The 17,866-nt window shown below is 48.1% G+C and overlaps 1 protein-coding gene across 1 annotated transcript in view; it reads left to right on the forward strand.

The window, feature by feature from the left end:
- DHX35 (DEAH-box helicase 35) overlaps positions 1–17,866 on the forward strand; it is a 66,645-nt gene that overhangs the window by 35,932 nt on the left and 12,847 nt on the right. Inside the window, exons 11-18 of the mRNA XM_039227187.1 lie at positions 15–173; positions 2,033–2,243; positions 6,515–6,639; positions 9,345–9,399; positions 12,576–12,671; positions 14,476–14,570; positions 16,163–16,240; positions 17,718–17,847. Coding sequence (XP_039083118.1) covers positions 15–173; positions 2,033–2,243; positions 6,515–6,639; positions 9,345–9,399; positions 12,576–12,671; positions 14,476–14,570; positions 16,163–16,240; positions 17,718–17,847 — 949 coding nt within the window. The remainder of the gene's footprint in view (positions 1–14; positions 174–2,032; positions 2,244–6,514; positions 6,640–9,344; positions 9,400–12,575; positions 12,672–14,475; positions 14,571–16,162; positions 16,241–17,717; positions 17,848–17,866) is intronic.

The following is a 17,866-nucleotide window of genomic DNA, read 5'->3' on the forward strand; positions in this document are numbered from 1 at the left end:
TTTGATGTTTGTAGGAAGAGGTGGAAACGGTCGTGTCTATGCTCATCGAGCAGGCTCGGGCGCTCAGTCGAACAGGGATGAGGAGACACCTGCGGGTCCTCCCCATGTACGCGGGACTGCCTTCCTTCGAGCAAATGAAGGTGTTTGAGAGGGTGTCACGCAGCGTCAGAAAGGTGAGACTAATCCACTGACCAGGGCCCTTTGCAGCCATCTGTGATGTGGGTGCCCCTTTGCTGTGCACTGGGAAGGTTCTTGGTTTGTTTATTTTTCAGTTGAAGTGGAACTTGGTAAACAGGACGGTTCCTTTAAGACTTTTAGGTCCAGGTTTCTGTGCAGTAGATCTAGAGGCACACGGTAAATAGCGTGTTGCCAAAATCTCTAAACGTGTCCCTGCAGAAGGATCACTCTGGTAGCAGTTATCAGAACAAATGACTTCTCTTTGCCTCTTTTCTGTCTGCTTCATATTGTTCCCCATGGTACAGACTAGATTCCCTTACGTGACTGTCGCAGTGGATTGTGGTCAGTCAGGAACGGGAGATGGGTTACTACAAATGGTTTCTAAACCACTCATTTTAGGCATCAGCCTATAGAGCCAAGTTCAGATCAATTAATTCAAAGTGTGGTTTTAAAAATACTTAGCCTTGAGATTGGGGTGGGGAAGGGTGTTTTGAGAAGTGTTAATTGGAAGGAAAGAGCAGGCAGCCAGTATGTGTCCTGCTCATGGTCCTCTGAGCCGTGCTCCTCCTTGCGGTGGACGAGGAAGGCCCAGAACTGGCCTGAAGCTGGGCGTGCTGTAGATCTTCCTCAGCAAAGGGTGGAGAATACGGTAGGTGAGGGAGGGTCGGAGGATCCACTCCCAGTTCTGACCACTGGAAGAAGTCGGTCAGCGTCCTGGCCACTGCGATGGAGCAGCGCGAGTCTGCCCGGTCGCCCGTGAACTGTGGCCAGCCAGTCCGGAGGCTGTGCCTGCGCTCCTCCGGGCCTGGGTGAGGTTCTCAGCCTCAAGGCCCGGTCTTCTCCACTGAGGCATAAATAATAGCAACTTCGGATAGGTGCTTGTCTAGCTAAACTATTAAATGTGTGTTTTTATGAAATGATAGATGTGAAAGTGCTTTTAAAAGGGTCTGAGTGCTATTACTCCTGTTCCTTGCTGCTTCAGTGCCCGGTGCACTGGGAATAAAATGCTATGCCAGCTGGTGGCCCAGAGACTGCACGTGCTCTGGTCCTGGTGTCCTCCAGCCTCATCTTGAGCTTCCCTTTTTCCTTTGAACTGTTTCTTCTGCCTGGGTCTCTGTAGGGGGTCTACGCCTGGGACTGCTGCTTGTTCCTCAGGCCTCAGCTCAAAATCTTCTAGAGAGACTTTCCTTGGCTGTCCACAGTAGCACACCACATTATTATTATGATGATGTAACATATAATGAACACTTCGCTCAGCGATGTCATCTTATTACTCTGTTGCATTTTCTTCATAGTACTTGTCACTCTGAGGTGGTCTGCTTGTTCACGCTCACTCCTGGGATGCAGACTCTGGGAGGACAGGGGCCCTGACCTTGTGCGTCGCACATCCCCAACGCTTGAGCAGCACCTGCAGAGTACAGACCGATTCTCAGGAATGGTTCAAATGTGAGCAAATAAATAAGGATGTACGAGGTGGCGATGTCCTTCAGTTGTGCCAAAGGCAAAAACTTAACATTTGTTGAGTATTTATTATGGGCCAAGCACCAGGCTATAAGTACTTTATGTATATAGTTCACCTTTGATCCCCTCCACCACCCAGGAGGGGTGCATATTACATAGGTGAGGGACTGTGCAGGAAGTCGAGTAACTTGTCCAAAGTCACACCTTCAGCAGATTTCAAACCCAGGGCACGCTGACCCTAAAGCTCCTGTCCTTTCCAGTCTATTACACTGACTCTTACAGATTCTACACTGTTGGAAATATTGTCACTAAATGGTCTAGGCTTTTGAGTAGTTTCTTAAAAGTAAAAAGATCTAAACAACTCCTTTTTACTCTTCTTCCTGTGGGGACTCAGGTGATAGTAGCCACCAATGTGGCTGAAACCTCCATTACCATCAGTGGGATTGTCTATGTGATCGACTGTGGCTTCGTGAAACTCCGAGCCTACAATCCCAGGACGGCCATTGAGTGCTTGGTGGTGGTCCCCGTGTCCCAGGCATCAGCCAACCAGCGCGCAGGACGTGGTGGCCGCAGCCGTTCGGGAAAGTGTTACCGCCTTTATACAGGTTAGTGTGGCTTTCTTTGAGGGTTTGGACTCTCTCATGGTGAAGCCTCAGCACTGGAGAAGGTCACACATTTCCCCTAATGGGCAGAACTTCACGGAAAATCCAGACCCCCTTTGCAGGCCCCCTGCCCTTGGCCCCCGCTGCTTTCTTGACTCTAAACTTAGCACTTTTTTGCCCCTGCTTCCATTGGCCAGAGCTGGCCCATGCATGAGTCAACAGTTATTTGCCGTCCCCATTCCACCCTCCTGTCTGGGTGTAGACCTGACTGTGGCCATGTGACCTTGTAGCCTGGGCCACATGTCCTGTCTTTCTTACCTTTCCCTCAGCTTCATATGCTGCTTTCTTGTTCTGAGACCCCTGAGCCCTGTGAGGCCTCACGCTGGGTTCCATCTTGACCTCTGGCTCAGAGTGTCTTTGCAGAGCAAAAATAGGGGGCTCTGTCCTGAGACACTGACGGAGAACCAGTAAGTGCTCCGCTCCTGCTCTGTGCCAGTCACCATGTGAGACTCTGAGGGAACAAGATAAAATTCCGATGAAGACTGTCCTAGCCCATAAGGAACCTTCTCTCCAGCCTGAAGACGGCCTTGCCTTCAACGGCATCTCTAGAGCTCCTTTCTCTCTCTCTCTTTCTCTGCTCCTTTTTTGTGGGTGATGGCACCAGGGTGTCTCACAGGTGTCTAGACCTGACTTTCACACTGGTCTTAATTCCTTCCGCTGTCCAGTATCCATCTGCCCTCACTTCCCAGATCAGGGCTTTTGTCATTTGTTTCTTCTTTCCTTCCGAGAACCATCACCCTTATTCAGTCCTTGACGTTAGGCTTTTTTTGTAGCACATGTTTACAGAGGACCTGCTGTGTGCAGCCATCATGCCAGGGTTTGGAGACCCAGGGCCAGGAGAGATGTTGGTCTGTGGGTGTGTGGCGGGCAGACAGGGGGTAGAGTCGCCCCAGAAACAGATTGGCATGTTACGGTGTGACGGGGCTGCTGTAGCAGAATGAGTCTTGGAAACAGAGAGCAGAGAGTTATCCCGTTGGGGAGGGCTCCACAATCGACTATTCGTGCCTGATCTTACTGGCTGCCCAGTGGTCATCCAGGTGGAGGGATAAGCACCAGGCAGAGGGAACAAAATGTACAGGTACTTGGTGTGGAGGAGGTGGGTAAGGAGCATTCATGGGACATGGGGAGGCAGAGACTGAGGCCACAGTGGTAAGGCTCTTCCACCACTGAAGGCACTAAAGAGGAAAGAAAGATTGGAGAGGAGAGAACTGAGCCTGAAAGCACCTGCACATTTAGGAGATGAGACAGTTTCAAGATGCTTGAAAATAAATATATTGAGGTGGCATTCACATAACATAAAATTAACCATTTAAATCCACCAGGTGAGTGGGACTTATTACATTTGTAGTGTGCACCAGCGGCTCTGTGTAGTGTCAGAATATGTCCGTCCCTCCTTACCCACTAGGCAGATTCTTCATTCCTCCCTGCCCCCTGGCAACCACCAGTCTGTTCTGTCTCAGTGCATCTTTCTGTTTGGGATAGTTCATATAAATGGGATCATACAGTATTGACCTTCTGTGTCTGGCTTCTTTCAATTTAGCATAATGAGTGCTAGATGTTTTCCAGGCTCATCTCTGTGGTATTAGTACTTCATTCTTTTTTTTTTTTTTTTTTTTATGTTTGTTTATTTTTGAGAGAGAGACAGACAGAGACAGAGCATAAGTGGGAGAGGGGCAGAGAGGGAGACCAAGAATCTGAAACAGGCTCCAGGCTCTGAGCTATCAGCACAGAGCCTGACACGGGGCTCAAACTTACGAACTATGAGATCATGATCTGACTGAAATTGGACACTTAACCGACTGAGCCCCCCAGGCGCCACAGTACTTCATTCTTTTTGATGGCTGAATAATATTCCACGGGATGGCTATACCACAGTTTGTTTATCCATTCATCAGATGATTATTTCTACCTTTTGGCTTTTGTGAATAGTTGCGGCTATGAAAATGTGTGTTTTGAGTACCTGGTTTTAATTCTTTGGAGCATAAGCCTGTGAGTGGAATTTTGGGGTCATAGGATAATTCTGTGTTCAACTTTCTGAGGAGCTGAAGTTAATTTTAAAGAAGAAATGGCCAGCATTGTCTCATGCTCCAAAGAAATAAGATCGTAGACTGCAGACTAAAGATAGGCAGGTAGATTCGGTTGAAAACTCCCTGACTTCCTTAGCGGGAACAGTGTCAGTGGAGTGGGGTTGGGTAGGGCTCGCCTGACAGAAATGGGGTGCCTTAGCACCCAGCCTCTAGGCCGTCTTGGCTAAGCAGCTTCCAGATGCGCCTTCACGGAATGTGGCCCTGAGCAGATGTGCTCACGCCCTTCACTGTTCCCAGCGCCCTCCAGGACTCATCCTCACCTTCTGCCACCGCCCACGGACCTTGCTCTGCCCTGCGTCCGCGCTGAACTGTGCTCTTCCCAAACATACCTTCTGTCTCTGCACACCCACTTCTCATACCTTTGGTACGTTTCCTCGGGTTGTTTCCTCTGCCCAGCCGGTCCCTCTTATCCTTCAAATCCTTTCTCAGATGGCAGCTTCCTCATGAAGTGACCTCAGGTGCTTCTGCTGATGACTGTGCTTCCTCCTTCCCTGAGCCTCCATTTTCCCTCAGGAGCCTCAGGAGGCCCGTTGGCTGGGACCCAGCCTTGGAGCTTGGCTGTTTCCGGTCTTGGTCCCAGCCCTTTCATATCCCTGAAGCTCCTCAAAGCTGTTCCCGCAGCTCCTGGCCCTGGGCCTTGTATACTCGGGTCCTCAGCAGAGTTTAATGGAGTGTCCTTGAACTCTTCAGAAGTGCTGTTTGCTGTGAGTGGTATCTCAGCAGGGCTGTCTCGTACTGATGACTTTGCTCTCCCCTGGTCAGCAGTGTGCTTGGAAAACAGGGCTGTCCCCAAAGCTATCCCCCAAATACTCTTGAAAGGGAGGGAGGATCCCTTTGGAACTTCCTGCTGTTGCCTGTTATTCTGAACCTTCCAGTTAGGCCCATACATTTGGCGATTTGTACCCATCAGTTCACAGAATATCGGTTGTCTGTTTCCTCAGAACATTTTTGAAGTTCTTTGGGGATAGTGCTATTTCTTCTTTTGTTGTTGTTTTCTTTCCTTAGTTAAGTAAAGCCTTACAATGTGCACGGAGGTCAGGGGAGCCTTGTGTTAGAGGGTGTGCACACTTAGAACATTGACTGATGTGAGAGGGATTTTGCGGGTGCAGCATGTTCTGTATAATCCGGAAGCTTTCTGAATGTCTACAAAAGTGATTTAATCCCTTCCTCCCTCTCCCTCCCCGCCCCCCGCTCCCCTAGCCCATTTGCCAGGCTTTTATTAAAAGACCTCCCAAAGCCTCATTCTCCCTACGCCCTCTCCTGTGCCTCCCATTCTTGGCATCTCTGTGCCTTGTGGTGCTTTTTCCTGTCGGCCACCTTTTGTTCCTGATGGGACACGTAAGCTTTCCTTGATCTGTCTAGGGCAGCATCAGATTCTGAGCATGACGTATGCCTGGCCTGTTGGTTTTAAAAGGTAGATTTGGACGAGTTTTGCTCTTTGTAAGATTTTATCATTTGCTATATTGTGGCTCCTGTTTTGGTGATTTGCTTTGAGCTTGTTCTTTGCTGGTATGTGCAATTCTGACCTTCTAGGCTTGCTGTGGCCCAAACAGAGGTAGTGGGGCCTGGGCACCCGTGGGGATTCAGCAGGTGCTTTTTGCTTTGACTTAATGTTTTGCTGACAAATAGCACATTAAAAAAAATCTTAAAAGGATAGACTTTTATAAAGATTCTCTCTCAAAAATAAAGAAAAGTGGGGGAGGCGGGGGGTCTCCTGGGTGGCTCAGTTGGTTAAGCATCTGACTTTGGCTCAGATCATGATCTCCCGGTTTGTAAGTTTGAGCCCCACATCGGGCTCTCTGCTGACAGTATAGAGCCCATTTTGGATCCTTTGTCTCCCTCTCTCTCTCTCTCTCTCTCTCTCTCTCTGCTCCTCCCCAACTCATGTTCTCTCTCTCTCTCTCAAAAAAAAAAGATATATTGTTTATAAAGATATAAATGGCTAAGGTGATTTCTAAATAGAGTGGTCTTTTCTGAATATGAAACAACTTTGTTTTCTGATATCCTATGCATCTGATCCTAGAATCTTGGAGCCTCTTATTAGAGAAGAAAAACTGTGCCTTGGGCATAACGATTGCATTTGACTGTGGCATTTGACCCCAAACAGTTCTGATTTCCTTTCCTCAGAGGAAGCCTTTGACAAGCTGCCTCAATGCACTGTCCCTGAGATGCAGCGTAGCAATTTGGCACCTGTCATCCTACAGCTGAAAGCGCTGGGGATCGACAACGTCCTCAGGTTCCATTTCATGTCGGTAAGTCCTGCCTTCTGTCTGGAGCACTCACGAGTGAGTGTCAGGACATTAGATAGAGCAGAGCACATCACTTTACCTTTTTATTTCCACTTAACTCATGTGTCGTGTGCTACTTCGCACCAGGCCCTTGCAAGGTATGGGGGAGTGGAGCCAGACACGGCGGATGCAGTGACCTCTACTCGTCTGCTGGTGGGGAGACAAGTCACTGGGTGATGACAGACGTGGGCCCGATGCTCTGAGACACAGAGGAAGGGCCCCCACCTGGTTAGTCGTGTGCGAAGTGAGACCTGAAACCCAAGTAGGATTTCACCAGATGGGGGTTGGGGGGAGCCAGGACAGCGAGTGTGTATAGGCCTGCGTGAGGGAGCTTCCCAGCTGGGGGAGAGCTGCAGGGGGCGTCCTTGTGGCTGATCGCATTCCCAATTATTTCTGGAGACAGGTTTCCAGGAGTGAAGTTATTGGGTCAAACGGCCATGGGCGTTTTGTACATCATTGACATGTGGCCAGATTGCTTTATACCTAACGTCTGGCAGTGCCCCATGCCCCTCTCATGGTGCCTCCCTGAGGCCGTGTTATTTTCTTAGAAGTTTTTGCTGATTTGATTAGCGGGAGGGAGGAAGGAAAAATATCTGTTCCTTATTATTTGATTTCTTCAGAGACAGTTAAAAAAAAACGATTTATTGTCCCCTTTATATTTCTTCTGAATTGTTAAGCCATTTCTCTGTTAGAGTTAGTGTCTATTGTGATTTTTAAGAGTCCTTTAATTATTAAAGACATTAACCTTTGTCTGTAGTATTTCTTGGAAATGGTTTTCCTAGTTACTTGTATTTTACTGTTTTTTAGTTTGTTTTTTAAATGTGCAGACGTTATAAATATTTCCACAGTAAAATTATTCTTTGTCTCTGTGATTTGTTCTGTTACTCCTTTGCTTATGAAACACTTCCCCATATCTAGGTCAGTTAATAAACATTTAGTCATGTTTTCGTTCTGAATTTTTATGATTTGAAGACTTGAATCTTAACTCTTTGTTCTGTCCTGATTGCATTGTTCTGTGGTGTGACAAGCCTGGATTCTCAGGTGATAAAGTCCCTAATGTCATGTATGTCATGATGAACTGGGTGAATGAAGGAATAGAAAATGTCGATCTCTGTCCTAAAGAAAATAATTGTGTGTTTACCAAAAGTGCAGAAAAAATACACTCTCCAATTATTGGTGTACGTACGAAATTATAAAGAAAAGATAACAGTACATGCAAATTAGAACCTCAAGAAAAGCCTCAGATCTAGGATGAAAGGAATATGTATAAGGGCAAAAAAGACGTATCAGCACTTGAGAAACTGCAGAGTTTTCAGGCATCGTTTGGAATTTGTGAGATATACCTACTGACGAAGGAGCCAAAGGAAAGGAAGCAGCAGAATAGGTGGACAGTGGATCGATGATGTTTAGCTTCTCCAGAAGACAAATAAGTGCGAACTGAGAGAGCTGTGAGGTACCGCTCTACATTAGTTAAGTGATCAAACATGAAGGAAAATGGTAAAATCCAAAGCCGGCACAGTTTGGGAAAGCAGTTGTATCCTCCGTTTCAGTCCTGGAGGGCTTTCTGACATTATTTTACGAGCCCTAGACATGCCGGGTATTTCTTCTCAAGGAAATTTCTCCTGAGAAATAATTCAAAAGAAGAAAAAAACCACACATGTGTGAACATGTTTATAGTATCACGGTATATCAAATTTGTAAATAGAATAATGAAAATCATAAACTTTTGGACAATTGAAGAATGAGGAATATACCAATTCATCTTTGTCTATTTCCCTCTGGTTATTTTCTCCTGAAACTGTGTTGTTCTTTTTTTTTTTTTTCTTTACAATTGAAATCACAGGGCACATGTAACTTTGTATATTTAGCAGTGTTAATTATGTAGCAAAGACCTGGAAACAAGTCCGTTGCCAGGTTAAAATGGCTCATTTTACCGAGTAGAACCTTAGTGGACTATCACGCAGCCATCCCAAGTAATCTCTGTGAAGTTCCCGTGGGTAAAAAAAAAACAGAAGGAAAACAGAAAATCGTACAGTCAGAAAAACAAACTAAAATTATGCAGTCCTTCCATCTGTGTTAAAACACAGTATTTACATATGCTCACACATCGGACGAGGCCAGAGAGAACTAGGTGTGTGTGGTTAGGCGAAAATACTAGGGATGTGATTTGGATTCAGAGACTGAAGGTCCCAGTAGCAGCTTTGTTTAGCTTCAGATTGCATGGCATTCTCTGTTGTTTTCAGAAATTCAGATTCCACGCACGTTATTTGCCTGCTGTGGGCAAGGCCAGGCTCTGGGTGGTCCGGGGTTGGCCACCGGGACTGCTGGAGCGGAAGGTTGAGACTATGGAGTAAAAAACCAGACATGTCTGATGAGAGTGGAGGAAAACAGGGAGGTTGCTCGCAGTAGGGAGGCATCCCTTCTGATGGAGGGGGGCGTGGGGAGGGCCTCAAAGGGCGATGTTTAATCAAGCTGAGGTTGAAGACCCAGGAGTACTAAGGATGCTGAGGAGAGGAAGGACAGCTCAGGGGGCGCTGACATGAATACAGGCACGGAGGCCGGGAAGTATGGGGCACTAAGAGGGAAGAGTAGATTTGAGCAGGAAATAGTCGCATTTTAGGTCTGGTACCCGAAGACATTAATGTAGGAGGATTTTTATGTCTTTACAGCCCCCTCCAGCACAGTCGATGGTTCAGGCGTTGGAGTTACTCTACGCTCTGGGAGGTAGGTATGCCTGTCTCATACATGTTCCCTGATTTGTTTACTAATAGATGGTATTAGCTTCTGTTCATATTAGGGCTCTTGGTATCTTTAGGAGTGGGATTGGTTCTCGCCATATATACGATCCTCTTAACAACCCTTAAGCTTTATTGAAATAAAGGTGGGATCATAATTAGATGAATAGTACATGAAGTCCAGTTATGACAATGAGTATATGAAACATGTCAGGACATCAGAAGCTGTTAATCATCATCATTGCAGCCACACTCTTGAAAGACATCTAGAAGAGTGCCTGCCAGTATCTCAGATGTTACCTTTCCAGACCTTTTTCTCAGTCCCTCTGCGGCATCCTGAAATCTCAGGCTCACTGTTGTCTCCCTCTTCCCCGTCATTCCGTTCCTGGAGTTCGCTGTGGAGAATTGGGTTGATGACCAGCCTGCGGAATTCTCTGGGGCAAGGAAACACCGTGTTATCAAGGAATCTCTATTCTCTCTTCTCTTGTAGTGTCGGATGGCCTGGGTGACTCAGTGGGTTAAGCGTCCGACTCTTCATCTCTGCTCAGGTCTTGACCTCAGGGTCGTAAGTTCAAGCCCCATGTTGGGCTCTGCGCTGGATAGGAAGCTGACTTTTAAAAAAATGTAGTTTTTATCTTAAGATAGAGAAAACTGTAGCCCGAATTCATCTCTTCAGGAAGTACCTGCCTTTTTCTATGAATGTTGCCCCGAGTGAGGATAATGTCTGGTGGTAGTGAGTTTCATTAGAGGTTTTGTCCTTTGAGGTTGTTTTGTTGGTTTTTAACATCTTTATTGAGGTATAACTCACGTCCCATGGAATTTACCCATTTAAAATGTACACTTCTGTGGCTTTTCGTATACTCACAGGGTTGTGCAGCCATCACCCCATGTTTAGAACATTTAGAACAGTTCCATCACCTAAGAGAGAAACCCCATACCCATTCAGGCTTGCTCCCACTCCCTGTCCCCTCCTCCTTGCAACCCTAGGCAACTACTAACTCAGTCTCTGTCTCTGTAGATGTGCCTGTTTGGGACATTTCACAGAAGTGGAGTCACATATAGGTGATCTTTTGTGATTGGCTTCTTTCATTCAGCACGATGTGTTCAGGTTCATATATAGCATGTGTTGATAATTCATTTTCTTTTATGGGTGAATAATGTAGCATTGGATGGATTGGATATACCAGATAATATCCTTATCCACTGGGCAGCTGATGGGCATTTGGGTTGTTTCCCCCTTTTTGGCTAATATAAATAATGCTGTAAACATTTGTGCACTTAGTTTTTGGTGGATATTCTTAGTAGCCATGTATGAGGATTCCACTTGCTTCGCATAGTAAATATTAGAGCAAGTTGCCAATGCCTGTTATTTGTGTTTTGTGTTAAAGTCGTCCTAGTGGATATGAAATGGTGTCTCGTGGTTTTGATTTGCATTTCCCTAATGACTAATGATGTTAAGCACTTTTTGGTGTGCTTATTGGCCATTTGTAGATCTTTCAAGAAACGTCCATTTAAATCCTTTGCCCACTTTTCCCTGGGGTTACTTTTTATTATTGAGGGGGTCTTTTTATTATTGAGGGGGGTCTTTTTATTATTGAGTTGGAGGAGTTCTTTATGTATGTATTCTGGGTATAAGTTCTTATCAGATCTGTGATTTGTAAGTACTTCTCCATCTCCGTGGGTTTGGCTTTTTACCTTTCTTGATAGCATCGTTGGTAGTACAAAAGCTTTAAGGACTCACGTAGTTCAGTGTGTCTATTTCTTCTGTTCGCTTGTACGTCTGGTGTCTTAACCCAAGACACCATTGCCCAGCCCATGGGCATGGAGATCTCTTAGGTTTTCTTTGAAAGGTTTTTATAGTTTTTAGCTCTTACATTTAGTATGTCTGTGATTCCCCCCCCCCTTTTTTTGATGTCTATTTATTTTTTGAGAGAGCACGAGCTGGGGAGGGGCAGAGAGAGGGGAGGACAGAGGATCCAAAGTCGGCTCTGTGCTGACAGCAGAGAACCTGATATGGGGCTCGAACTCATGAACTGTGGGATCAGGACCTGAGCCAAAGTCAGATGCTCAACCAACCAAGCCACCCAGGTGCCCCTGTGATCCATTTTTGGGTTAATGTTTTTGTATGAGGTCCACCTTCATTCATTACGTTTAAGATGCTTCTCTCTGAAGGAATAGCCAATCACTGCTGTAAAGGATCGTCAGTGGTCTAAAAGGCCCTTCGGTGGGTCTTCATCAACTCAGCCCAGAGCGAGTGTGAGCTGGAGTCGGTTCCCATCCCTTGTTCTCAGGTGTGTACTAGGAGCCTGAGAGCGAGCTTTCCTGCAACAGTCTGTAATGAGTATGAGAGAACATTGACTACATAGAAGTTTTTCATTTGGATTGATTTTTCTCTAATATAACACAATGAGAGTTAAAATTATTTTCTGTTTCTTCGCTGCCCTGAATAAGCTGGAGAAGGCAGGGGGAACCACCTGACTTAATTAACAGTTATGAGCTGAATTACCACCTTTCAAGAGATGATTATATGGGAACAGAAGGGAAATTACCTTTTCTGTCTTCCTCTGAGCTCTGCAGCATGTATTTTAACGGCACATCTTGGGAATAGACTCAACGGTAGTAAAATAACAGTCACTGTCTCGGGAATCCAATGCCTGCACATTGGCTAGTAGAGAAGAGGCAAGGAGGGATGTGGGGAATCACATTAGTAAACTGCCCAGGAGGTAGTTGGATGAATACTTCTGGTGCCTAGTGCCAGCATCCAAGAGAGATGTGGGCACGTGTCCAGATTCATAGTCTGGCCTCATGCTGGGGGAGGAGCAGAGGGTGTGGGGTGTGTTCTGGGACATCTGCAGTTGGAAAGAGTGGGTACTGGGGCGGGTGAGGGGAGTGGGAAGGAGGGGAGGCTGCACGGCCATTTCCTTGTAATTAAGTCCTTGAATAGAAGCTATGAGAAGTATCTGTTTATCAAAATTGGGTATTCAAGAGCTCAGAGGGGGTCTTTTCTGTTACTGTAATAGCTCCCTGGTGTCAGATGGAGTTTGGTAGCATGAGTCAGCTCCTGGATGCCTTTTCTTGCACACGTCATCTTTTATTCTGTTGATAACTACACCTTCCAACACAATGGTGCCTGTCTTCTGATTTTCCTTTTTCTTCTCCTGGCAGGTCTGGACAAAGACTGTCGCCTAACTGAGCCGCTTGGCATGAGAATAGCAGAGTTTCCTTTGAATCCCATGTTTGCAAAAATGCTGCTTGAATCAGGTAGGTGGAGACCGACAGTTCTCATTGATTCTGTCACAGACTTCGAATTTTGTCACCAGGCTCCTGCTCCCTGGGGAAGAGTCTACTGAGGAGCGAAAGAGCTTTCCCATAATCCTGTCTGATGTGGGGCATGTTGTTAACTTGGGATTCAGTGTCTGTCATTGTTACTTCAGCAAAAACTTTGTTTTGTTTTCTGGGGGCCTGGAACTAATGCCTGATTTATTTAAAAAAAAAAAAAGACAAAAAACAAAAACCAGGATTTTTTTTTTAATACTGTGGTAAAAAATACATAAAATTTACCATCTTAACCATTTTTAAGTATACAGTTCTGAGGCAGTAAGTACATTTGCATTGTTGTTCAACCCCTGTCACTATCCGTTTCCAGAATTTTTTCATCTTTTCGAACTGAATCTCTGTACCCATTAAATGCCACCCCCCCATTCCCTCTTCCCTCCACCCCCAGCCCATGCACCCACCATTCTCCTCTCTGTTGCTGTGAATTTGACTATTCTGGGAACCTCACTTCCGTGGAATCCTACAGTATTTGTCCTTTTGTGACTGATTTTATTTCACTCGATGTGCTGGCTTCTGGGGCTCGTTCATGTTGTGGCAGGTGTTCGCATGTCCTTCTGTAGGACTGAATCGTATTTCACTGTGTGTATGTGCCCTTCCTCTGTAGGGGACACTTAGAGTGCTTGCACCTTCTGACTGCTGTGGATGGTGCTGCTGTGAACGTGGGCGTACAGGCATCTGTCTGACTTCCTGCTCTCACTTCTTTTGGGTACATACCTCACAGTGGGGTTGCTGGCTTATCCAGTAATCCCGTAACGTCGTGAGGCCCCACCGTACCGTCTTCCCCGGAGGCTCCAGCATTTGGTATTCCCTTTGCCCGCACACAGGGGTCCCAACTTTTCTCACGCTTTCAGATTTTTGTGAGGTTATGGGTTAAGGGGCGAAAGTTCATAAGTTAGAGATCTTCTCATTATAGGTCAGAATCGTCCAGAGAGCATAGTTTATGTGTTTCTCCTCCCAGCCACCACCCCCAGCGGGAAGGGAGATAAGAATTTGTCCTGGCCTTTGGCTAGCTTGTGCATTCACTAGCAGTTTACAAAGCTGTCGTTCAGACCGAGCCAGAGCAAGCACAGTGGGAGTTAGCATTGGGGGGCGCCCGCATGACCTCAGGCTTACACTGAGAAGCGGGACTCTTAAGTTTGGGGTGGGGGGAGCGGATCAATCGTGAGGCAGGGGGCCGTGGGAAGGGGGCTGGGCAGTGCAGTTCGCTCTCACCGTCCAGTGCCCTGGGGCGCCGATGGCCACAGACCCTGTTCCCAGGGCAGAGTGCTGCCCTGGTCTATGTGTGCCTTGAGCTTGCCAGGTGAGGTGGGCCCGAGCCAGAGGGAGGCTACCCAGAGGAGGGTCCGGGAGGAGAGACCCAGCAGAAGGGACCCAGCCCACACACTCCCTGCTGCCCCTCCATTCCCTCTTGGGTTTTGGCCAGGATCCTCTGTCCATATGGGAGTAGGGAACCGGTGTAGAGTGGACCCCCTCAGTGATGTGGCACCCCCATCCCTGGCAGCTGCCTAGTGCAGAGGCAGCGCTTTCCCACAATCCTCCCAGCCTCCGTTCACTGGGGCCACACATGGGACGGTACATTCGGCAGGGAAGGGGCCATACGGTAAGCAGACGACACATAAATGTATGACTTCAGTTGACGCTGTGGGGTAAGGGGATAACAAGGCGTCTTTCACTTCTCAGTGACACAGTGTGTGTCTGAAATCAAACATGCTTTTTTTCTGTTTTATAGGAAATTTTGGCTGCTCTCAGGAAATTCTAAGCATTGCGGCCATGATGCAAATCCAGAATATCTTTGTGGTCCCCTCACACCAGAAGTCTCAGGCCGTGAGTGCAGCCTTCTCCCCAAGCCATTCCTGCCTGAGTCTTTTGCTTTGGGTTTTGCTTGTTGGAAGGCCCTGGGAGCCGCCCATGACAGGGCCGTGCAGAGGGAGTCTGTGCATTCCCAGTGTCTGCCTGACATTGTGCCTCATTCAGCTGTATCTTCGTAAACCTGGGAGGTAGACCCTGTTCTCATCATGTTTGGAGGTGGAGGCCCAGAAAGGTTAGGTAACTCCTGTGTGACTGCACAGCCGTGGGGCAGTTGCCTCTCACAGTCCAGAGCCGCCAGTCTTAACTGTGGCCCGCTGACTCCCCCATAAGGGAGACGGGCCTTTGGGCTGTTTGGGGACAAGCCTGGTGGTCCACCAGTGACATAAGGCATCGTGCCTGGGCACAGCAGGCTGGTTTGGGAGGAGGGGTGCTCTGGGCCAAGGACATGGCAGGGTCCCCCTCCCCAGCCCCTGAGGCCCCGGCTCCCCTGAGAGGGGTGGGCGCCAGGGAGACTGGGGAAGCCAGCCCTTGGAGGGGAGGCACGCTGGCCCAGGCGGTGGGGCCGGTGGAGGCAGCGCCCGCGGGGGCCGAGCCTGGGTGTGTGCCTGCAAGGAGAGGCTTTCCTGCAGGCTTTCCTGCAGGTGGCCGCCTCCCTCCCTGACGGGGCGTGTCACACGTTGCAAAGTTTGCCTGCCTCTGTGCCTGGCGGTTATGTCCATTTCCTCCTTGTTTCTTGTTTTTTTTTTTTTTTTTGCTTTTCTGTTAATCTAATGTTCCTGCCTCAGAACAGACAGGCTCATTTTCAGGCTGAGAAGCCTCAGGCCTGAATGCCACGTCAGAAACGGCAGCGTATCCCCTCGGCGCTGCTCCCCCTGCGGCCCTGCCCTCCTCCAGCGCTTCTTACCGCCTGCTCCGCTCTGCGTTCTGCTCCTTTCTTGTTGGGGTTTTGCTCCCACCCCTGCCGTGCTCATTGTTATACCCCAAGTGCTTAGGACAGCGCCTGCCTCTGGTAGTGCTCGGGACATGCCTGTTAATGAGGCATGGGGGGTGGGGTAGGTAGGTTGGTTAATGATGTGGTATCTGAGGCAAGGAGAAAATTGTGAAGATAGGTATGTTTCTGAGCTCAAGTCTGTATCGTATGTGCTGCTTCCTGAACTCCCGGGAGCAGGGTGGTGCTGGCCAGGATCTTACAGAAGGGAAAATGGAGAGATGGGGTCTGAGAGGATTGTGCAGTGTCAACCACGCGCCAGACAGCTGTCCCCCTCCCGGCCTCCAGCCCTCTGGAACTTACATTCTACTGGAGGAAGAGGGGTTCTTCCGGAAGCAGTGGTGTTGGCTGCACAGAGGAGGAGAGAGACAGTCCTAACATCAGTCTAATGTCTGTGGCCAGCATTACAGTGAATCCTCTTAACCCTGCAGCAGTCTTAATGGGTTTGATATCCCCCATTTTACAGATGGGGAAGTGGAGGCCGAGAAAGGTTAGCTTACCAATCCGGTTTTCAGGGAAGGCGGAGCTGGTGTTGGTGCAGACCGGGCCATGAGCTGCTTGCTGTATGACGTCGGCTCCCGGCACAGGAGCTCACAGGAGTCAACTTAATTCTTTCCAGATTCGAGTGCACCGGAGATTTGCTGTGGAGGAGGGTGACCATCTCACTATGCTCAATGTGTATGAAGCGTTTATCAAAGTAAGCACAGTTCCTGCTCCAGAGTCCCCTCCCCACCACTCGGGGTGATCTAGGAGTGAGGATTCCAGAGGTTCCGTTTATGAAGGAATGGCCCCGAGATGCCCACGTTTTCCTGTTAGATTGCCAGCACTTCGGATCCACGGGTGGGTCCCCTGCCGGAGTCTGTGGCGCGCCCTTGCCTGGCAGAACGCAGGTGTGCTCCTGGCCTCCCCTGCCTGGAGATGTGGCCGACAGCCGGCCCTCGGGGCCCGCACTCCCCACCCCCGCCCGGCCGCCGGGCATGCTGGGCTGCGCTGGCCGACGCCTGAGTAGCAGGTCCCGTTCTGTTTGCTGACAAATAGGCGAGGCCGTGAGTGGGACTCTCCAGAGCTGTCTCTGTGAGTGTGAGGTGGGTGACAGGCTGTGTGAGGGGCGTGTGGTGAGGACCCGCGTCTGTTCACACACCCTACCCGTGTTTGGCCACAGGTACTGTTTTATGGTGTTTTTTCTGTAATATTCTTAACATTTTTAAAACTCCGCAAATAATGCAGCTTGAGATTTTCACTAAAAACTGCTGAAAAGAGAGCTCTAAAGCTGATGAAACCCAGAAGGAACCTCTCATATGTAGGAGACGGTGGCAGGGGAAATTAGATATTTCAGGTTTTCTGTATCTTGTATTCATTTCCTAAATACTTTCTTAGAAGAGGAGAAATACTGAAATTTTGTTTTTCCAGAAATCTAAGGGGGATTATTCAGGTAATGAACAGTCTTCAGAAAAGCCCCATCTCTCACAGAGATCATGAATTATGAGTTACATCAGTTAAAATCCGTTTGTACCAGCACAGTGCGCCGTCTGTGAGCTGAAGCTTCCTCCACCAGGGGAAGGCGGGCACAGGTCTACACGGCGTTAGTGAGTCATTGCCTCGGGAAGTCGTCTGTGAATTACATCTTCTTATGTGAAACACTTTCCTTTCTGGCTTATAGTATAATTTCAGATGTACGTTCCCACAGCAGTCATTCCGTCTTCTAAGACATAATGATCGTACTTAGGAATGTAAGATAAAATTAAGTACTGTTGATAGAAAAATCATACTTTGGGGAGAAATAATAATTTGTAAATTATTTCTAGATTGGCAAGTGTTGCTCACCTGTAGTTTCACAGATTGATAAACTCAAAGGAAGTTGACTTACAAAGTTAATTTACAAGACCCATGGGGAGGTGGTTCTTGCTGGTAATTCACCGCTTGAGTGGGTGTTTCAGGTGGAAAACAACTCTGCTTGTCGGCAAGTCCTCGTTTGCCCGTGAGCGCAGGGAGAGAGCTGGGCAAGCAGTCAGAGCACACGGTGGTCAGCACTGGTTTAGGGAGATGGGGTCGGAAGGGGCCCATCGGGACCGGAAGATCTTGTCCCACTAAGGAAGCAGTGCGCCTCGCCGCTTGGCCGTGGTTGAGAACTTGTCCATGTGTCTCACTCACCCTCTGTCTCGGTCACCCTGCAGCACAATAAAAACTCTCAGTGGTGTCAGGAGCACTTCCTAAACTACAAGGGTCTCGTCAGAGCTGCAACAGTGCGAGAGCAGTTGAAGAAGCTTCTCGTCAAGTTTCAAGTGCCCAAGAAATCTAGTGAAGGTAAGAGCAGCCCACCTTG

Source organism: Hyaena hyaena, unplaced genomic scaffold (assembly GCF_003009895.1).
Source record: "Hyaena hyaena isolate Hyena2069 unplaced genomic scaffold, ASM300989v1 scaffold_25, whole genome shotgun sequence".
NCBI lineage: Eukaryota > Metazoa > Chordata > Mammalia > Carnivora > Hyaenidae > Hyaena > Hyaena hyaena.